The 20,480-nt window shown below is 62.8% G+C and overlaps 1 protein-coding gene across 19 annotated transcripts in view; it reads left to right on the forward strand.

Moving 5' to 3' along the window:
• Positions 1-20,480, forward strand: part of PLEC (plectin) — a 160,680-nt gene that overhangs the window by 112,731 nt on the left and 27,469 nt on the right. For all 19 annotated transcript variants that reach the window (XM_090138184.1, XM_090138185.1, XM_090138186.1 and 16 more), the window contains 11 exons: positions 1,321-1,440; positions 3,082-3,177; positions 4,602-4,729; positions 5,650-5,743; positions 7,063-7,503; positions 9,543-9,620; positions 15,758-15,919; positions 17,507-17,611; positions 18,704-18,799; positions 18,904-19,029; positions 19,809-19,961. In XM_090138184.1, the coding sequence (XP_089994310.1) occupies positions 1,321-1,440; positions 3,082-3,177; positions 4,602-4,729; positions 5,650-5,743; positions 7,063-7,503; positions 9,543-9,620; positions 15,758-15,919; positions 17,507-17,611; positions 18,704-18,799; positions 18,904-19,029; positions 19,809-19,961 (1,599 nt within the window). The remainder of the gene's footprint in view (positions 1-1,320; positions 1,441-3,081; positions 3,178-4,601; positions 4,730-5,649; positions 5,744-7,062; positions 7,504-9,542; positions 9,621-15,757; positions 15,920-17,506; positions 17,612-18,703; positions 18,800-18,903; positions 19,030-19,808; positions 19,962-20,480) is intronic.

Here is a 20,480-nt window from a genome sequence, read left to right on the forward strand (position 1 = left end):
CGGGGGGGTCAGAACCATAGCGGGGGGATCAGCCCCATAGCAGGAGGGTCAGCCCCATAGTGGGGGGGCAGACCCATTGCAGGGGGGTCAGACCCACAGCTCTGCCCCATAGCACTGAGCTCAGCCCCATAGCGGGGGGCGTCAGACCCATAGCACCGAGCTCAGCCCCATAGCATGGGGCTCAGCCCAATAGCGGGAGGGTCAGCCCCATGGGGGGGGGGGTCAGCCCCATAGCAGGGGGGTGAACCCCATAGCATGGGGGTCAGACCCACAGCTCAGCCCCATAGCACTGAGCTCGGCCCCATAGCACAGGGCTCAGACCCATAGCAGGGGGGTCAGCCCCGTAGTGGGGGGGTCAGCCCCATTGCGGGAGGGTCAGCCCCATAGCGGGGGGGTCAGCCCCATAGCACTGAGCTCAGTCCCATAGCAGTGGGGTCAGCCCCATAGCAGTGGGGTCAGCCCCATAGCGGGGGGGTCAGCCCCATAGCGGGGGGTCAGCCCCATAGCAGTCCCGCTGCGTTGCATGGCTCATCCCGTGGTTACGTGCAATTGCTGCATCCCGTGGCTGCATCCCATGGCTGCATTCTGTGGTTGTTTTTGCATCGTTGCGTTGCACGGCTGCGTCCCTTTCTTGCAGTCCCCTGTTGCATCCCATTGTTGTGTTCCATTGCTGCGTGCCTTCGTTGCATGCCATTGCTGCATGCATTTGTTGCATCCCATGGCTGCATCCCATGCTCGTTTCCCATTGTTGCATCCTGCGGTTGCATCCCGTGATTGCATTCCTTTGTTGCATCCTGTGCATGCATCTCCTTGCTGCATCCCTTTGTTGAATCCCTTTTTGCATCCCTTTGTTGCATCCCCTTGCTGCATCCCTTCGTTGCATCCCCTTGCTGCATCCCATTGCTGCATCCCCTTGCTGCATCCCTTCGTTGCATCCCATTGTTGCAACCCTTTGTCACGTCCCCTTGCTGCATCCCTTTGTTGCACCCCCTTGCTGCACCCCCTTGCTGCATGCCTTCGCTGCATCCCATTGCTGCATCCCATTGCTGCATCCCATTGTTGCATCCCTTTGTTGAATCCCATTGTTGCATCCCTTTGTTGCACCCAATTGTGCATCCCCTTGCTGCACCCCCTTGCTGCACCCCATTGCTGCATCCCGTTGCTGCGCCCCGTTGCTGCATCCCCTTGCTGCACCCCATTGCTGCATCCCCTTGTTGCATCCCCTTGCTGCACCCCATGTTTGCACCCCGTGATCGCATTCCCCCGCTGCGCCCCACGGCTGCATCCCGTGGCCGCATCCCGTGTTCTCACGCGTTGCAGGAGCTGCAGCTGCGCTGGCAGCAGTACTACAGCGCGGTGACGCAGCTGCTGCAGTGGATGCGGCACCACACCGCCATGTTCCTGGAGCAGCGCCTGCCCAGCAGCCACGAGGAGGTGGAGGTGGGTGATGGGGGGCGATGGGGGGCTGGGGGGGCTGGCGGGGGCTGGGGGACAATGGGGGGAAGTGCGGGGTGGTGGGGGGGTGATGGGGGGCAATTGGAGGCAATGGGGGGCAATGGGGGCCTGGGGGGCAATGGGGGAAGTGGGGGGCGATGGGGGGTGATGGGGGGCAATTGGAGGCAATGGAGGGCAATGGGGGACGATGAGGGGTGATGGGGGGCTGGGGGGGGCGATGGGGAGCTGGGGGGGCTGGCGGGGGCTGGGGGACAATGGGGGGAAGTGGGGGGGGGCTTGAGGTGGCAACTGGGGGGAAGTGGGGGGTGGTGGGGGGTGATGGGGGGCAATTGGAGGCAATGGGGGCAATGGGGGGTGATGGGGGGGCAGGGGCACCTGGGGGTGATGGGGGGCTGGGGGGGCAATGGGGGAGGATGGGGGAGGCTGGGGGGGACTGGGGGGCAATTGGAGGCAATGGGGGGCGATGGGGGGGGCTGGGGGGGCTGGAGTGTGATGGGGGCGATGGGGGGCAATGGGGGGGCTGGGGGGCAATGGGGGGTGATGGGGAGCTGGAGGGCGATGGGGGACAATGGGGAGAAATGAGGGGGGCTGGGGGGCGATGGGGGGCAACTGGAGGCAGTGGGGGGCAGTGGGGGGCTGGGGGGCGATGGGGGAAGTGGGGGGGGCTTGAGATGGCAATTGGGGGGAAGTGGGGGCAATGGGGGGTGATGGGGAGCAATTGGAGGCACTGGGGGGCTGGAGGGCGATGGGGGACAATGGGGAGCAATGGGGGGGGTTCCTGACCCCTCCACCCCCCTGCCCCCCCCAACTGCCCCTCCCCGTCTGCCCTTTTCCCCCCCATCTGCCCTTCTTGCCCCTCCTGACCCCCCTCTTCTGCCCTCCTGCCCCTTTCCCCCCCCACCTGCGCCCCCTGCCCCTCCTGAACCCCCATCTGCCCCTTTCCCCCCCACCTGCTCCCCCTACCCCTCCTGACCCCCCATCTGCCCCCCCATCTGCCCCCCCCGCCCCTCCTGACCCCCCCACCTGCCCCTTTCTCCCCTCTGCTCTCCTTGCCCCTTCCGATCCCCCATCTGCCCCCCCATTTCTCCTGCCCCCCCATCTGCCCCCCCGCCCCCCCATCTGCTCCTTCCCCCCCATTTACCCTCCCTGCCCCCCCTGCCGCCCCATCTGCCCCTTTTGACCCCCCCCACCCGCTCCCTCTGCCCCTCCTGACCCCCATCTGCCCCTTTCCCCCCCACCTGCCCCCCCTCCCCTCCTGACCCCCCCCTGCCCTCCCACCCCTCCTGACCCCCCCATTTGCCCTCCCTGTTCCTCCTGACCCCCCATCTGCCCCCCCATCCCCCCCACCCCCCCATCTGCTCCTTCCCCCCCATTTGCCCTCCCTGCCCCCCCTGCCGCCCCATCTGCCCCTTTTGACCCCCCCCACCCGCTCCCTCTGCCCCTCCTGAACCCCCATCTGCCCCTTTCCCCCCCACCTGCACCCCCTCCCCTCCTGACCCCTTCCCCTGCCCCTTCTGACCCCCATCTGCCCCTTTCCCCCCCACCTGCCCTCCCGCCCCTCCTGACCCCCCATCTGCCCCTTCCCCCCCCTTTTTCCCCTCCTTTGCCCCCCCTTTGCCCCCCCAGGTGCTGTGGCGGCAGTTCCTGAGGCTGAAGGAGACGGAGCTGCCGGCCAAGGACGCGGATAAGGAACGAGCCAGGGCCCAGTTCCAGGCACTGGAGGTGGGTGGGGGGGGGCGTGGGGGGGGAATGGGGCAGGGGGCACCGGGGGCCATGGGGGACACTGGGGAGCATGGGGTCATGGGGGGCACTGGGGGTCATGGGGGGCACTGGGGGTGATGGGGTCATGGGTGGCATTGGGGGTCATGAGATCATGGGTGGCACTGGGGGTCATGGGGGGCACTGGGGGTCATGGGGTCATGGGTGGCATTGGGGGTCATGGGGTCATGGGGGGCACTGGGGGCACTGGGGGTGATGGGGTCATGGGTGGCATTGGGGGTCATGGGATCATGGGGGGCACTGGGGGTCATGGGGTCCTGGGTGGCATTCGGGATCATGGGATCACGGGGGGCACTGGGGGTCATGGGGTCACTGGGGGTCATGGGGTCATGGGTGGCATTGGGGGTCATGGGATCATGGGGGGCACTGGGGGCACTGGGGGTGATGGGGTTATGGGTGGCACTGGGGGTCATGAGATCATGGGGGGCACTGGGGGTCATGGGGTCCTGGGTGGCATTGGGGGTCATGGGATCATGGGGGGCACTGGGGGTCATGGGGTCACTGGGGGTCATGGGGTCATGGGTGGCATTGGGGGTCATGGGATCATGGGGGGCACTGGGGGTCATGGGGGGCACTGGGGTCATGGGGTCATGGGTGGCATTGGGGGTCATGGGATCATGGGGGGCACTGGGGGCACTGGGGGTGATGGGGTCATGGGTGGCATTCGGGATCATGGGGGGCACTGGGGGCACTTTGGGTCATGGGGCACTGGGGGTAATGAGGCACCGGGGGGCATGGAGGGTACTGGGGGTCGTGGGGTCATGGGGGGCACTGGTGGTCATGGGGGCACTGGGGGGCACTGGGGGTCATGGGGCACTGGTGGGCTTGGGGGGTACTGGGGGTCATGGGGCACTGGGGATCATGGGGCACTGGGGGTAATGGGGAGCATGGGGGCACTGGGGGGCACTGGGAGGTAATGGGACACTGAGGGACATGGGGGGCACTGGGGGTCCTGGGGGTGTCATAGGGGGCACCAAGGGACACTGGGGGCACCGAGGGACACTGGGGGGGTCATGGGAGGATCTGGGGGGCAGGGGGAGGAACTGAGGGGCATGATTGGCACTGGGGGTCCTGGGGGCTCATAGGGGGCACCATGGGACACTGGGGGCACCAAGGGACCCCGGGGGGTCATGGGAGGCTCTGGGGGGCGGGGGGGGGGCACTGGGGGGCATGATTGGTACTGGGCGTCCTGGGGGAGTCATGAGGGGCACCGAGGGACATGGGGGGCACCGAGAGACACTGGGGGGGTCGTGGGAGAATCTGGGTGGCACGGGGGGGGGCACTGGGAGTCCTCGGGGGGTGATGGGGGGCAGTGGGGGGGTCCCCTTTCCTCCCCCCCACCCCGGTGACGGCGGCGTTGTGTGCAGAGCGCGGTGCAGTCGGGGCGGCTGCAGGTGCCCCCCGGGTTTCACCCTCTGGATGTGGAGAAGGAGTGGGGGGAGCTGCATGCGGCGCTGCTGCAGCGGGAGCGGCTGCTGAGGCAGGAATGCGACAGGTGGGGGAAGGGGGGGGGGGGCATTGCATGGAGGGGGAGGGCGCTGCAGTGGGGGGCACTGCAAGGGGGGGGCTGCGTGCAGTGCGACAGTTTGGGGGGCGCTGCATTGGGGGAACACTGCATTGGGGCACTGTGTGGGGGGCACTGCATTGGGGGGGCTGCATGCAGTGCGACAGGTTGGGGGCGCTGCATTGGGGGCACTGCGTGGGGGGCACTGCATTGGGGGGGCTGCATGCAGTGCAACAGGTTGGGGGCGCTGCGTTGGGGGAACACTGCATTGGGGGGCACTGCTTGGGAGGCACTGCACTGGGGGGGGCTGCGTGCAGTGTGACAGGTCGCAGTGCAGTGCGGGGCTGGGTGGTGCATTGCAGGGACAGAGAGTGCAGCGCAGGGATGGGGCGGTGCAGTGCAGTGCAATGCAGTGCATGGAGAGCCAGTGCAGTGCAGTGCCTGGGTGGGGTAGTGTAGTGCAGGAAAGGGCAGCGCAGTGCAGGGTTGGGCAGTACAACATATGAGGGAGCAGTGCAGCGCAAGGATGGGGCGGTGCAGTGCAGCGCAGGGAGGTGCAGTGCAGCACAGGGGGGTGCAGTGCAGTGCAGGGATGGGGCGGTGCGTTTCAGTGCCAGGAGATACAGTGCAGTGCATGGATGAGGTGGAGCATCGCATTGCAGAGATGCAGTGCAGCACAGGGGGGGTGCATTGCAGTACATGAATGGGGCGGTGCATTTCAATGCCGGGAGATGCATTGCAGTGCATGGATGGGGCGGTGCAGCACAGCACAGGGAGGTGCAGTGCAGTGCATGGATGGGACGGTGCAGTGCAGCACAGAGAGGTGCATTGCAGTGCATGGATGGGGCGGTGCAGCACAGCACAGGAGGCTGCATTGCAGTGCATCGCCCCCATCGGTTGCATCCACGCAGGTTGGAGCGGCTGCAGCGCATCGTGACGAAGCTGCAGACGGAGGCGGGGCTGTGCGAGGAGCAGCTCAACCAGGCCGACGCGCTGCTGCAGGCGGTGAGTGCTGGCGGCGGGGCAGCAATGCGTGGTGCAGCGCACGGTGCAGCGTGTGGTGCAGTGCTGCGTGGTGCGGAGCTGCATGGGGAGCACAGGGAGGTGCATTGCAGCGCGGGGATGGGGGTGGTGCATTGCAGCACAGGGAGCTGCAGTGCAGTGCAGGGATGGGGCGGTGCATTGCAGCGCAGTGAGGCGCATTGCAGCGCAGGGAGGTGCAGTGCAGTGCAGGGTTGGGGCAGTGCATTACAGTGCAGGGAGGTGCATCACAGGGATGGGACGGTGCATTGCAGTACTGGAAGGTGCATTGCAGTGCATGGATGGGGTGGTGCATTGCAGCGCAGTGAGGCGCATTGCAGCGCAGGGATGGGGCGGTGCATTGCAGCACATGGAGGTGCATTGCAGCGCAGGGATGGGGCGGTGCATTGCAGCACAGGGAGGTGCATTGCAGTGCATGGATGGGGTGGTGCATTGCAGCACATGGAGGTGCATTGCAGCGCAGGGATGGGGCGGTGCATTGCAGCACAGGGAGGTGCATTGCAGTGCATGGATGGGGTGGTGCATTGCAGCAGTGTGTTGGGGTGCAGTGTGTGTTGCAGTGTGGTGCAGTGGAATGCAGTGCTGCACGGTGCAATGCTGCGCCATGTAATGCATCGTGGCACTGTGCATTGTGATGCAGCACAGCACAGTGCAGCACAGGTCAATGCAGCACAGCACCATGCAGCACAGCAAACCGCAGTGCTGCCCAATGCAAGGCAGCACAATGCAATGCAGCACAGCACTATGCAGCAGCACAGTGCAACGCAGCACTGTGCAATGCAGCACAGCACTGTGCAACACAATGCAATGCAGCACAGTGCAGTGCTGTGTGGTATCATCATGCTGCATGGTGCAACACAGTGCACACAACACGACGCTGCACAGTGTGATGTTGCACAACGCGTTGTTGCACTGTGTAATGCAGCGTGATGCAGTGCTGCACAATGCAGTGCAGCACAAAACAACGCTGCCCAAGGCAATGCTGCTCAGTGCAACGCTGCCAAATGCAACACAGCACTACGCAGTTCTGCACCGTGCAGCTCTGCACCGTGCAGCTCTGCACCATGCAGCTTTACACCGTGCAACTCTGCACCACGCAGCTCTGCGCCACGCAGCTCCGCACCCTGCAGCTTTACACCGTGCAACTCTGCACCCTGCAGCTTTACACCGTGCAACTCTGCATCACATGTTCTGCACCATGCAGCTCTGCACCGCGCAGCTCTGCACCGCGCAGCTCCACCTGACCCCCCGCTCTCCCCCCCCTGCTGGCTTTCCCGTTGCAGGAGCTGCGTCTGCACGCGGCCGGGAAGGCGGCGCAGCGCACGGCGGAGCTGCAGCGCGACCTGGAGCAGGCGGACGCCATGCTGCGGGCGCTGTTTGCGGACGTGCAGGCGCTGAAGGATGGGCGGCACCCGCAGGGCGAGCAGATGTACCGCCGCGTCTACCGCCTGCACGAGCGCCTCGTGGCCCTGCGCTCCGAGCACGCGTTGCATGCCACCGCCGCCGCCGCCACGCTGCGCACGCGGGCCGAGCAGGAGGAGGCGGCGGCGCTGCGGTACCTGCAGGAATTGCAGCGCTGGGTGGAGGAGAACCTGCGCCGCATGGAAACGGCTGAGTGGGGGGCGGACGCGCCCGGCGTGGAGGCGCAGCTGGAAATGCAACGCGGGCTGCATCGCGACGTCAGAGATTTCAAGGCTAAGATCGAGCGCGCGCGCAGCGACGAGGTCAGTGCTCACACCGGGCGGCAACGCTGAGACACAGTGCAGCAATGCTGAGACACAGAGCAGCAATGCTGAGACACAGTGCAGCAATGCTGAGACACAGTGCGGCAACACTGACACCATGCAGCAATGCTGAGACAGAGTGCAGCAACGCTGAGACAATGCAGCAATGCTGAGACACCATGCAGCAATGCTGAGACACCATGCAGCAATGCTGAGACACAGTGCAGCAACGCTGACAGCATGCAGTAACACTGAGACACACTGCAGCAACACTGAGACACAGTGCAGCAACACTGAGACGCAGTGCAGCAACTCTGACACCATGCAGCAACGCTGAGACATCTTGCAGCAACATTGAGACACAGTGCAGCATCACTGAGACACACTGCAGCAACTCTGACACCATTCAGCAACACTGAGACAAAGTGCAGCAATGCTGAGAAAATGCAGCATCACTGAGACACCATGCAGCAATGCTGAGACACAGTGCAGCAACGCTGACAGCATGCAGCAACACTGAGACACAGTGCAGCAACACTGAGACACAGTGCAGCAACGCTGGCACCATGCAGCAACACTGAGACAAAGTGCAGCAGTGCTGAGATAATGCAGCAACACTGAGACACACTGCAGCAACACTGACACCATGCAGCAACAGAGACACACTGCAGCAACGCTGAGACAATGCAGCAACATTGACGCCATGCAACAACGCTGAGACACCATGTAGCAACACTGAGACACCATGCAGCAGCACTGAGACACACTGCAGCAACGCTGACACCATGCAGCAATGCTGAGACATCTTGCAGCAACACTGAGACCATGCAGCAACACTGAGACCATGCAGCAACACTGAGACACACTGCAGCAATGCTGACACCATGCAGCAATGCTGAGACATCTTGCAGCAACACTGAGACCATGCAGCAACACTGAGACATCTTGCAGCAACGCTGAGACGCAGTGCAGCAACACTGACACCATGCAGCAACACTGAGACACACTGCAGCAGCACTGAGACACACTGCAGCATCACTGAGACACACTGCAGCAACGCTGACACCATGCAGCAACGCTGACACCATGCAGCAACACTGAGACCATGCAGCAACACTGAGACCATGCAGCAACACTGAGACACACTGCAGCAATGCTGACACCATGCAGCAATGCTGAGACATCTTGCAGCAACACTGAGACCATGCAGCAACACTGAGACGCAGTGCAGCAATGCTGAGACACAGTGCAGCAACGCTGAGACAATGCAGCAACGCTGAGGCACAGTGCAGCAACACTGACACCATGCAGCAACGCTGAGACACACTGCAGCATCACTGAGACACACTGCAGCAACGCTGACACCATGTAGCAACGCTGAGACATCTTGCAGCAACGCTGAAACGCAGTGCAGCAACACTGACACCATGCAGCAACACTGAGACGCAGTGCAGCCACACTGAGACGCAGTGCAGCCACACTGAGACGCAGTGCAGCCACACTGAGACGCAGTGCAGCCACACTGAGACGCAATGCAGACACTGCATTACCTCCCATTGCTGCCCTGGTTCCCCCATATTGCCCCCCTGCTACCCCCATGTTACCCCCCATTGCCCCCATGGTACCTCCGTATCACCTACCCCCCATTGCCCCCCTGGTACCCCATATTGCCCCCCTGGTACCCCCGTGTTCCCCCCCCATTGCCCCCTTGGTACCCCTGTTTTATCCCCCATGTTGCCCCCCTGGTACTCCCCTGTTTCCCCCCATTGCCCCCCTGTTACCCCCGTGTTACCCCCCATTGCCACCTGCTACCCCCCTGTTACTCCCCCATTGCCCCCCTGGGACCCCATATTGCCCCCCTGGTACCCCCCCGTTACCCTGCCATTGCCCCCCTGGTACCCCCATGTAACCGCCCCCATTGCCCCCCTGGTATCCCCCTGGTACCCCCATATTGCCCCGCTGTTACCCCCCTGTGTCCCCCCTATGGCCCCCCCGGCCCCCCCCCCAGCCCCACAGTAAGGGCGCTGTTTGCCCCCCAGGCTCAGCTGTCAGTGGGGCAGCGCAGCTCCTACCGGGAGAGCCTGGAGAAAGTGGAGCTGCAGTACAGCACCCTGCTGGTGAGGGGGGGGCTGGGGGGGTGGGGGGCACGGGAGGGGTGGGGGGGGATGGGGGGGTGGTCACATGGCAGGGGGGGACAGGGACATGGGGGTGTGGGGGGGATGGGGATGTGGAGGAAGGGATGGGGACGTGGGGATGTGGGGATGTGGGGGGGGATGTGGGGACGTGGGGGGTGATGGGGTTCGGGGGGGGGGACAGGGGTGTGGGGACATGGGAGGGATGGGGATGTGGGGGGGAGGCCGGGGCCAGGGAGATGGGGGACATGGGGGCGTGGGGGGGATGGGGATGTGGAGGAGGGGATGGAGACATGGGGATGGGAGGACACGGGGGCATGGGGGGGATGGGGGCATGGGGGGGATGGGGATGGAGGGGTGGGGATGTGGGGGGGGGGATGTGGGGACATGGGGGGTGATGGGGATGGGGGGGGACATGGGGGAGGGACAGGGACATGGGGATAGGGGGACATGGGGGCGTGGGACGGGGATGGGGATGGGGGAGGCATGGAGATGTGGGGATGTGGGGGGGATGGGGACGTGGGGAGGGGTGGGGACGTGGGGGGTGATGGGGATGTGGGGGGGGGACAGGCACATGGGGGGGATGGGGGGGATGGGGATGTGGAGGGGGGACAGGGACATTGAGATGGGGGGACATGGGGGCAGGGAAGGGGGATGGGGATGGGGGGGTGGGGATATGGGGATGTAGGGGAGGGGATGGGGATGGGGGTGATGGGGATGAGGAGGGGGGAACAGGGGCGTGGGGGGATGTGGGGGATGTGGATGTGAGGGGGGGACAGGGACATGGGGATGGGGGGGAGGATGGGGATGTGGGGAGGGGAGGGGTGAGGACGTGGGGGGTGATGGGGATGTGGGGGGGGGACAGGGACATGGGGGCGTGGGGGGGCTGGGGATGTGAAGGAGGGGATGGAGACATGGGGATCGGGGGGTGGGGACATGGGGATGTGGGGGAGGATGGGGACTTGGGGGGGGGACACGAGCATGGGGGGACAGGAGGGTACATAGGGACATGGGGGAGAGGGGAAGTAGAGGGGGGACAGGGACATGAGGATGGGGAGACATAGTGGGGGTGGGGACATAGAGACATGGGGGGGAATGGGGATGGGGGAACACGGGGGGGATGATCACATGGGGGAGGATGGCGACGTGGGGAGGGTGGGGAGGATGGGGATGTGGGGGGGAGGCAGGGACGTGGGGATGGGGGGACATGGGGGCAGGGAGGGGGATGGGGGTGGGGGATGGGGGCATGGAGATGTGGGGACGTGGGGGGGATGAGGATGGGGATGGGGGGGTGGCACAAGGATATGGGGATGTGGGGGGGAGGAGTGCAGGCTGGGGGCGTGAGGCCCCCTGGATGTGGGGAGGGGGCATGGGGTTGTGTGGGGCTGTGATGTAGGGCTGGAGGACTGCAGTATGGGGCTGCAGTTTGGGGCTTTAGGGCTGCAATATGGAGAAGTGTGGGGCAGTGTGGGGCTGGAGGATTGCAGGGGGGGCCGTATGACTTCAATGTGGGGCTGTAGGGCTGCTATGTGGGGCTGCAGTGCTGCAATATGTGCAGCGCGGGGCTGTGGGGCTGCAATATGTGCATTATAGGGCTGTAGTGCTGCAATATGTGCAGTATGGGGCTGTAGGGCTGCAGTATGTGCAGTATGGGGCTGTAGGGCTGCAGTATGTGCAGTGTGGGGCTGTAGGGCTGCAATAGGTGCAGTATGGGGCTGTGGGGCTGCAGTATGTGCAGCGTGGGGCTGTAGGGCTGCAGTATGTGCAGTATGGGGCTGTAGGGCTGCAATATGTGCAGTATGGGGCTGTAGGGCTGCAGTATGTGCAGTATGGGGCTGTAGGGCTGCAATATGTGCAGTATGGGGCTGTAGGGCTGCAATATGTGCAGTATGGGGCTGTAGGGCTGCAATATGTGCACCGTGGGGCTGTGGGGCTGCAGTATGTGCAGTATGGGGCTGTGGGGCTGTAGTATGTGCAGCGCGGGGCTGTAGGGCTGCAATATGTGCATTATGGGGCTGTGGGGCTGCAATATGTGCATTATAGGGCTGTAGGGCTGCAGTATGTGCAGCGTGGGGCTGTAGGGCTGCAGTATGTGCAGTATGGGGCTGTAGGGCTGCAATATGTGCAGCGTGGGGCTGTAGGGCTGCAATATGTGCAGCGCGGGGCTGTAGGGCTGCAGTATGTGCAGCGTGGGGCTGTGGGGCTGCAATATGTGCAGCGTGGGGCTGTAGGGCTGCAATATGTGCAGTATGGGGCTGTAGGGCTGCAGTATGTGCAGTATGGGGCTGTAGGGCTGCAATATGTGCAGTATGGGGCTGTAGGGCTGCAATATGTGCAGTATGGGGCTGTAGGGCTGCAATATGTGCAGTATGGGGCTGTAGGGCTGCAATATGTGCAGTATGGGGCTGTGGGGCTGCAATATGTGCAGTATGGGGCTGTAGGGCTGCAGTATGTGCAGCATGGGGCTGTAGGGCTGCAATATGTGCAGTATGGGGCTGTAGGGCTGCAATATGTGCAGCGTGGGGCTGTAGGGCTGCAATATGTGCATTATGGGGCTGTGGGTCTGCAATATGTGCAGCGTGGGGCTGTGGGGCTGCAATATGTGCAGTACGGGGCTGTAGGGCTGCAATATGTGCAGTATGGGGCTGTAGGGCTGCAATATGTGCAGTACGGGGCTGTAGGGCTGCAATATGTGCAGTACAGGGCTGTGGGGCTGCAATATGTGCAGTATGGGGCTGTAGGGCTGCAATATGTGCAGTATGGGGCTGTAGGGCTGCAATAGGTGCAGTATGGGGCTGTAGGGCTGCAATATGTGCAGCGCGGGGCTGTAGGGCTGCAATATGTGCATTATGGGGCTGTGGGGCTGCAATATGTGCATTATGGGTCTGTAGGGCTGCAATATGTGCAGCGTGGGGCTGTGGGGCTGCAATATGTGCAGTATGGGGCTGTGGGGCTGCAGTATGTGCAGTATGGGGCTGTAGGGCTGCAATATGTGCAGTATGGGGCTGTAGGGCTGCAATATGTGCAGTACGGGGCTGTAGGGCTGCAATATGTGCAGTACAGGGCTGTGGGGCTGCAATATGTGCAGTATGGGGCTGTAGGGCTGCAATATGTGCAGTATGGGGCTGTAGGGCTGCAATATGTGCAGTACGGGGCTGTAGGGCTGCAATATGTGCAGTACAGGGCTGTGGGGCTGCAATATGTGCAGTATGGGGCTGTAGGGCTGCAATATGTGCAGTATGGGGCTGTAGGGCTGCAGTATGTGCAGTATGGGGCTGTAGGGCTGCAATATGTGCAGTATGGGGCTGTAGGGCTGCAATATGTGCAGCGTGGGGCTGTAGGGCTGCAATATGTGCAGTACGGGGCTGTGGGGCTGCAATATGTGTAGCGTGGGGTTGTGGGGCTGCAATATGTGCAGCGTGGGGCTGTGGGGCTGCAGTATGTGTAGCGTGGGGCTGTAGGGCTGCAATACGTGCAGTATGGGGCTGTAGGGCTGCAATATGTGCAGTATGGGGCTGTAGGGCTGCAATAGGTGCAGTATGGGGCTGTAGGGCTGCAATATGTGCAGCGCGGGGCTGTAGGGCTGCAATATGTGTAGCGTGGGGTTGTGGGGCTGCAATATGTGCAGCGTGGGGCTGTGGGGCTGCAGTATGTGTAGCGTGGGGCTGTAGGGCTGCAATATGTGCAGTATGGGGCTGTAGGGCTGCAATATGTGCAGTATGGGGCTGTGGGGATGCAATATGTGCAGTATGGGGCTGTGGGGATGCAATATGTGCAGTATGGGGCTGTAGGGCTGCAATATGTGCATTATGGGTCTGTAGGGCTGCAATATGTGCAGCGTGGGGCTGTGGGGCTGCAATATGTGTAGTACGGGGCTGTAGGGCTGCAATATGTGCAGTATGGGGCTGTAGGGCTGCAGTATGTGCAGTATGGGGCTGTAGGGCTGCAGTATGTGCAGTATGGGGCTGTAGGGCTGCAGTATGTGCAGCGCGGGGCTGTAGGGCTGCAGTATGTGCAGCATGGGGCTGTAGGGCTGCAATATGTGCAGTATGGGGCTGTAGGGCTGCAATATGTGCAGTATGGGGCTGTGGGTCTGCAATATGTGCAGCGTGGGGCTGTGGGGCTGCAATATGTGCATTATGGGGCTGTAGGGCTGCAATATGTGCAGTATGGGGCTGTAGTGCTGCAATATGTGCAGTATGGGGCTGTAGGGCTGCAGTATGTGCAGTATGGGGCTGTAGGGCTGCAGTATGTGCAGCATGGGGCTGTAGGGCTGCAATATGTGCAGTATGGGGCTGTAGGGCTGCAATATGTGCAGCGTGGGGCTGTAGGGCTGCAATATGTGCATTATGGGGCTGTGGGTCTGCAATATGTGCAGTATGGGGCTGTAGGGCTGCAATATGTGCAGTACGGGGCTGTGGGGCTGCAATATGTGTAGCGTGGGGTTGTGGGGCTGCAATATGTGCAGTATGGTGCTGCAGTGCTGCAGTATGTGCAGTATGGGGCTGTAGGGCTGCAATATGTGCAGTATGGGGCTGTAGGGCTGCAGTATGTGCAGTATGGGGCTGTGGGGCTGCAATATGTGCAGTATGGGGCTGTAGGGCTGCAGTATGTGCAGCATGGGGCTGTAGGGCTGCAATATGTGCAGCGTGGGGCTGTAGGGCTGCAATATGTGCAGTATGGGGCTGTGGGGCTGCAATATGTGCAGTACGGGGCTGTAGGGCTGCAATATGTGCAGTACAGGGCTGTGGGGCTGCAATATGTGCAGTACGGGGCTGTAGGGCTGCAATATGTGCAGTATGGGGCTGTAGGGCTGCAGTATGTGCAGTATGGGGCTGTAGGGCTGCAGTATGTGCAGCGCGGGGCTGTAGGGCTGCAATATGTGCATTATGGGGCTGTGGGGCTGCAGTATGTGCAGTATGGGGCTGTAGGGCTGCAATATGTGCATTATGGGTCTGTGGGTCTGCAATATGTGCAGCGTGGGGCTGTGGGGCTGCAATATGTGCATTATGGGGCTGTAGGGCTGCAATATGTGCAGTATGGGGCTGTAGGGCTGCAATATGTGCAGTATGGGGCTGTAGGGCTGCAGTATGTGCAGTATGGGGCTGTAGGGCTGCAATATGTGCAGTATGGGGCTGTAGGGCTGCAATATGTGCAGCGTGGGGCTGTAGGGCTGCAATATGTGCATTATGGGACTGTGGGTCTGCAATATGTGCAGTATGGGGCTGTAGGGCTGCAATATGTGCGGCGTGGGGCTGTAGGGCTGCAATATGTGCAGTACGGGGCTGTAGGGCTGCAATATGTGCAGCGTGGGGCTGTAGGGCTGCAATATGTGTAGCGTGGGGTTGTGGGGCTGCAATATGTGCAGTATGGTGCTGCAGTGCTGCAGTATGTGCAGTATGGGGCTGTAGGGCTGCAATATGTGCAGTATGGGGCTGTAGGGCTGCAATATGTGCAGTATGGGGCTGTAGGGCTGCAATATGTGCAGTATGGGGCTGTGGGGCTGCAATATGTGCAGTATGGGGCTGTAGGGCTGCAATATGTGCAGTATGGGGCTGTAGGGCTGCAGTATGTGCAGTATGGGGCTGTAGGGCTGCAATATGTGCAGTATGGGGCTGTAGGGCTGCAATATGTGCAGTATGGGGCTGTAGGGCTGCAGTATGTGCAGTATGGGGCTGTAGGGCTGCAATATGTGCAGCGTGGGGCTGTAGGGCTGCAGTATGTGTAGCGTGGGGCTGTAGGGCTGCAATAGGTGCAGTATGGGGCTGTAGGGCTGCAATATGTGCAGCGTGGGGCTGTAGGGCTGCAGTATGTGCAGCGTGGGGCTGTGGGGCTGCAATAGGTGCAGTACGGGGCTGTAGGGCTGCAATATGTGCAGTACGGGGCTGTAGGGCTGCAATATGTGTAGCGTGGGGTTGTGGGGCTGCAATATGTGCAATATGGGGCTGTAGGGCTGCAATATGTGCAGTATGGGGCTGTAGGGCTGCAATATGTGCAGTATGGTGCTGCAGTGCTGCAGTATGTGCAGTATGGGGCTGTAGGGCTGCTATGTGGGGCTGTAGAGCTGCAATATGTGCAGCGTGGGTGACGGTGCTGCCCTCCTCCGCCCTTTCCCCCCCCAGACGCTGTCGCAGCAGCGGTTGCGCCGGCTGGAGGAGCTGCAGGCTTTCGTGGCTGCGGCGGCGCAGGAGCTGCGCTGGCTGAGCGCCCGCGAGGAGGAGGAGATCGCCTTCGATTGGAGCGACCGCAACCCCGCCATGGCTGCCAAGAAGGACGCCTACTCGGTGCGGGCTGCTGCCGTGGGGTGGTGTGGGGGGCTGGGGGGTGGTATGGGGTGGTATGGGGCAGTGGGGGGTGCTGGAGGGTGGTATGGGGCACTGTGGGGTGCTGTGGGGTGCTGGAGGGCGGTATGGGGTGCTGCAGGGTGCTGTGGGGCGGTATGTGGTGCTGGGGGGTGATATGGGATGCTGTGGGGTGGTGTGGGGGGGTGTGGGGCGGTATGGGGTGCTGGGGGGTGGTATGGGATGCTGTGGGGTGGTGTGGGGTGGTGTGGGGCGGTATGGGGTGCTGGGGGGTGGTATGGGATGCTGTGGGGTGGCGTGGGGTGGTGTGGGGCGGTATGGGGTGCTGGGGGGTGGTATGGGATGCTGTGGGGTGGTGTGGGGTGGCGTGGGGCGGTATGGGGTGCTGGTGGGTGGTATGGGGTGGTATGGGGCACTGTGGGGTGATGATGTGGGGCGGTATGGGGTGATGGGGGTGGTATGGGATGTTGTCCAGTGGTGTGGGGGGGTGTGGGGCGGTATGGGGTGCTGGGGGGTGGTATGGGGCACTGTGGGGTGCTGGGGGGTGATGATGTGGGGTGGTATGGGGTACTGTAGGGTGCTGTGGGGCGGTATGGGGTGCTGGGGGGTGATATGGGATGCTGTGGGGTGGTGTGGGGGGGTGTGGGGCGGTATGGGGTGCTGGGGGGTATTATGGGGTGGCATGGGGCACTGTGGGGTGATGATGTGGGGTGGTATGGGGTGCTGGGGGGTGGTATGGGATGCTGTGGGATGTTATGAGGTGCTGTGGGGTGCTGCAGGGTGCCGTGGGGCAGTATGGGGTGCTGGGGGGTGGTATGGGATGCTGTGGGGTGGCGTGGGGTGGTGTGGGGCGGTATGGGGTGCTGGGGGGTGATATGGGATGCTGTGGGGTGGCGTGGGGTGGTGTGGGGCGGTATGCGGTGCTGGGGGGTGATATGGGATGCTGTGGGGTGGTGTGGGGGGGTGTGGGGCGGTATGGGGTGCTGGGGGGTATTATGGGGTGGTATGGGGCACTGTGGGGTGATGATGTGGGGTGGTATGGGGTGCTGGGGGGAGATATGGGATGCTGTGGAGTGGTGTGGGGTGGCGTGGGGCGGTATGGGGTGCTGGTGGGTGGTATGGGGTGGTATGGGGCACTGTGGGGTGATGATGTGGGGCGGTATGGGGTGCTGGGGGGTGGTATGGGGCACTGTGGGGTGCTGGGGGGTGATGATGTGGGGCGGTATGGGGTGCTGTAGGGTGCTGTGGGGCGGTATGGGGTGCTGGGGGGTGATATGGGATGCTGTGGGGTGGTGTGGGGTGGCGTAGGGCGGTATGGGGTGCTGGGGGGTGGTATGGGGCACTGGGGGATGCTGGGGGGTGATGATGTGGGGCGGTATGGGGTGCTGCAGGGTGCTGTGCACGTGCAATGCACACGTAGCAGTGCATTGTGGCGCATTGCTGCATGTAGCAGCGCACTGCTGTGCATCGCTGCATTGCTGCACATAGCAGTGCATTGTGGCGCATTGCCGCATCGCTGCACGCAGCAGTGCATGCCATGCGCTGACGCTGCGTTTGCCCGCGTTGCAGGCTCTGATGCGGGAGCTGGAGGCGCGGGAGCGGCGCATCAAGGAGCTGCAGAGCACTGCAGAGCGGCTGCTGCGCGACGAGCATCCGGCAAGGAGCACCGTGGAGGTCAGAACGCAGCAGGAGGGCGGGGGGGGGGGGACCCACTGCTTTTCCATTGACCCCATTGGCCCCATTGACCATTATTGGCCCCATTGGCTTCATTGACCCCATTGGCCCCATTGGCCCCATTAACCCCATTGGCCCATTGACCCCATTGGCCCCATTGACCATTATTGGCCCCATTGGTCCCATTGACCCTATTGACCCCATTGGCTGCATTGACCCCATTGACCACTATTAGCCCCATTGACCCCACTGGCCCCATTGACCATTATTGGCCCCATTAACCCCATTGGCCCCATTGACCCCATTGGCCCCATTGACTACTATTGTCCCCATTGACCCCACTGGCCCCATTGACCCCATTGGCCCCATTAATCCTCTTGACCCCATTGGCCCCATTGACCTCGTTGCTTCCCCATTGACCACTATTGGCCCCATTGACCCCATTGGCCCCATTGACCATTATTGGCCCCATTGGCCTCATTGACCCCATTGACCACTATTGACCCCATTGACCCCATTGACTACTGTTGTCCCCATTGACCCCATTGGCCCCATTAACCCCGTTGGCCCCATTAACCCCGTTGGCCCATTGACTCCATTGGCCCCATTGCTTCCCCATTGACCACTATTGGCCCCATGGGCCCTATTGAACATTATTGGCCCCATTGGTCCCATTGACCACTGTTAGCCCCATTGACTCCACTGGCCCCATTCACCATTATTGGCCCCATTGACCCCACTGGCCCCATTGACCCCGTTGGCCCCATTGACCACTATTGGCCCCATTGACCCCATTGACTCCATTGACCATTATTGGCCCCATTGGTCCCATTGAACCTATTGACCCCACTGGCTGCATTGACCCCATTGACCCCATTGACCACTATTAGCCCCATTGTCCCCACTGACCCCATTCACCATTATTGGCCCCATTGACCACTATTGGCCCCATTGGTCCCATTGACCACTGTTAGCCCCATTGACTCCACTGGCCCCATTGACCATTATTGGCCCCGTTGCCCCCATTGTCCCCATTGACCCCATGGTCCCCACTGACCCCATAGACCCCATTGCCCCCATTGCCCCCCGCAGGCATTCCAGGCGGCGCTGCAGACGCAGTGGAGTTGGATGCTGCAGCTGTGCTGCTGCATTGAGGCGCACCTGAAGGAGAACAGCGCCTACTTCCAGGTATGGGGGGCGGAGGGAGGGGTGGCAATGGGACCCCCGGTCGTCCCCCGACCCGGGGCAGCCCCTCACCGTGCCCCCCCCCCCCGCCTCGACCCCCCTCGCAGTTCTTTGCTGACGTGGCGGAGGCGGAGGAATTTCTGCGCAGGATGGAGGAAACCATGCAGAAAAAGTTCAGCTGCGACCGCAGCACCACGGCCACGCGCCTCGAGGACCTGCTGCACGACTGCGCCGTCAGTGTCCCACTGCAGCCCCCCCACTGCAGCCCCCACTGCAGCCCCCCACTGCAGCCCCCAATGTGACTCACTGCAGGCCCCCCCACTGCAGCCCCCACTGCAGCCCCCCACTGCAGCCCCCAATGTGACTCACTGCAGGCCCCCCCACTGCAGCCCCCCACTGCAGCCCCCAGTGTGTCCCACTGCAGCCCCCCACTGCAGCCCCCCCCCACTGCAGCCCCCCTCACTGCAGCCCCCCACTGCAGCCCACCCTGTGTCCCACTGCAGCCCCCCCCACTGCAGCCCCCCACTGCAGCCCCCCACTGCAGGCCCCCCACTGCAGCCCCCAGTGTGTCCCACTGCAGCCCCCCCACTGCAGCTCTTCCCCCAGCCTCCCCGAGACCACCCACTCTTATCCTGGACCCCCCCATAGCCCCCCAGCCCTCCCCTTGACCCCCCCATAGCACCCCCACCCCTGACCTTGACCCCCCCATAACCCCCCCAGCCCCCTCCCTGACCTCTCCATAGCCCCCCCATAGCCCCCCCAGCTCTTCCCCCAGCCCCCCCAAGACCACCCACTCTCAGCCTGGACCCCCCCATAGCCCCCCCAGCCCCCCCCCAGGCCCCTCACCCTTACCCTTGACCCCCCATAACCCCCCCAGCCCTCCCCATGACCCCCCCATAGCACCCCCACCCCTGACCTTGACCCCGCTATAGCCCCCCCCAGCCCCCTCCCTGACCCCCCCCATTGCCCCCCCTGCCCACCCCCCCTTCTAACCATCCCCCTCCCCCCCCAGGAGATGCGGGAGCAGCTGTCGGATTACGGGCTTCATTTGGGGGGGCTGTCCCGCCGCGCTCAGACCGTGGTGCAGCTGAAACCCCGCAACCCCGCGACCCCCCCCCGCGGGCGCATGGCTCTGCGCGCCGTCTGCGACTACAAACAGATGGAGGTGAGGGGGGGGGTGCAAACAGGGGGGGGTGAGGGGGGGTCACCCCAAAGTGGGGGGGGCTCTGAGGTTGGAGGGGGTGCACAGTGCTTTTCCCTTTAGGTTGCCATGACCCCAAATTAGAGGGGGGGCTGTGAGGTTGGTGGGGGCACAGCGCTTTTCCCTTTCAGTTGCCATGGTTCCAAATAAGGGGGGCTTCTAAGGTGGGGGGGGCACAGCGCTTTTCCCTTTAGGTTGCCATGTTTCCAAATTAGGGGGGGGTCTCTGAGGTTGGGGGGGTCACAGTGCTTTTCCCGTTGTGTCACCATGACCCCAAATTAGAGGGGGGGTTTCTGAGGTGGGGGGGGCACAGTGCTTTTCCCTTTAGGTTGCCATGACTCCAAATTAGGGGGGTGGGCACTGAGGTTGGATGGGGGGGGCACAGTGCTTTTCCCTTTGTGTCACCATGACCCCAAATTAGAGGGGGGGGCTCTGAGGTGAGGGGGGGCACAGTGCTTTTCCCTTTAGGTTGCCATGACCCCA

The sequence above is a fragment of the Phasianus colchicus genome, chromosome 3 (assembly GCF_987193195.1).
Source record: "Phasianus colchicus chromosome 3, bPhaCol1.hap1.1, whole genome shotgun sequence".
NCBI classification, from domain to species: Eukaryota; Metazoa; Chordata; class Aves; order Galliformes; family Phasianidae; genus Phasianus; species Phasianus colchicus.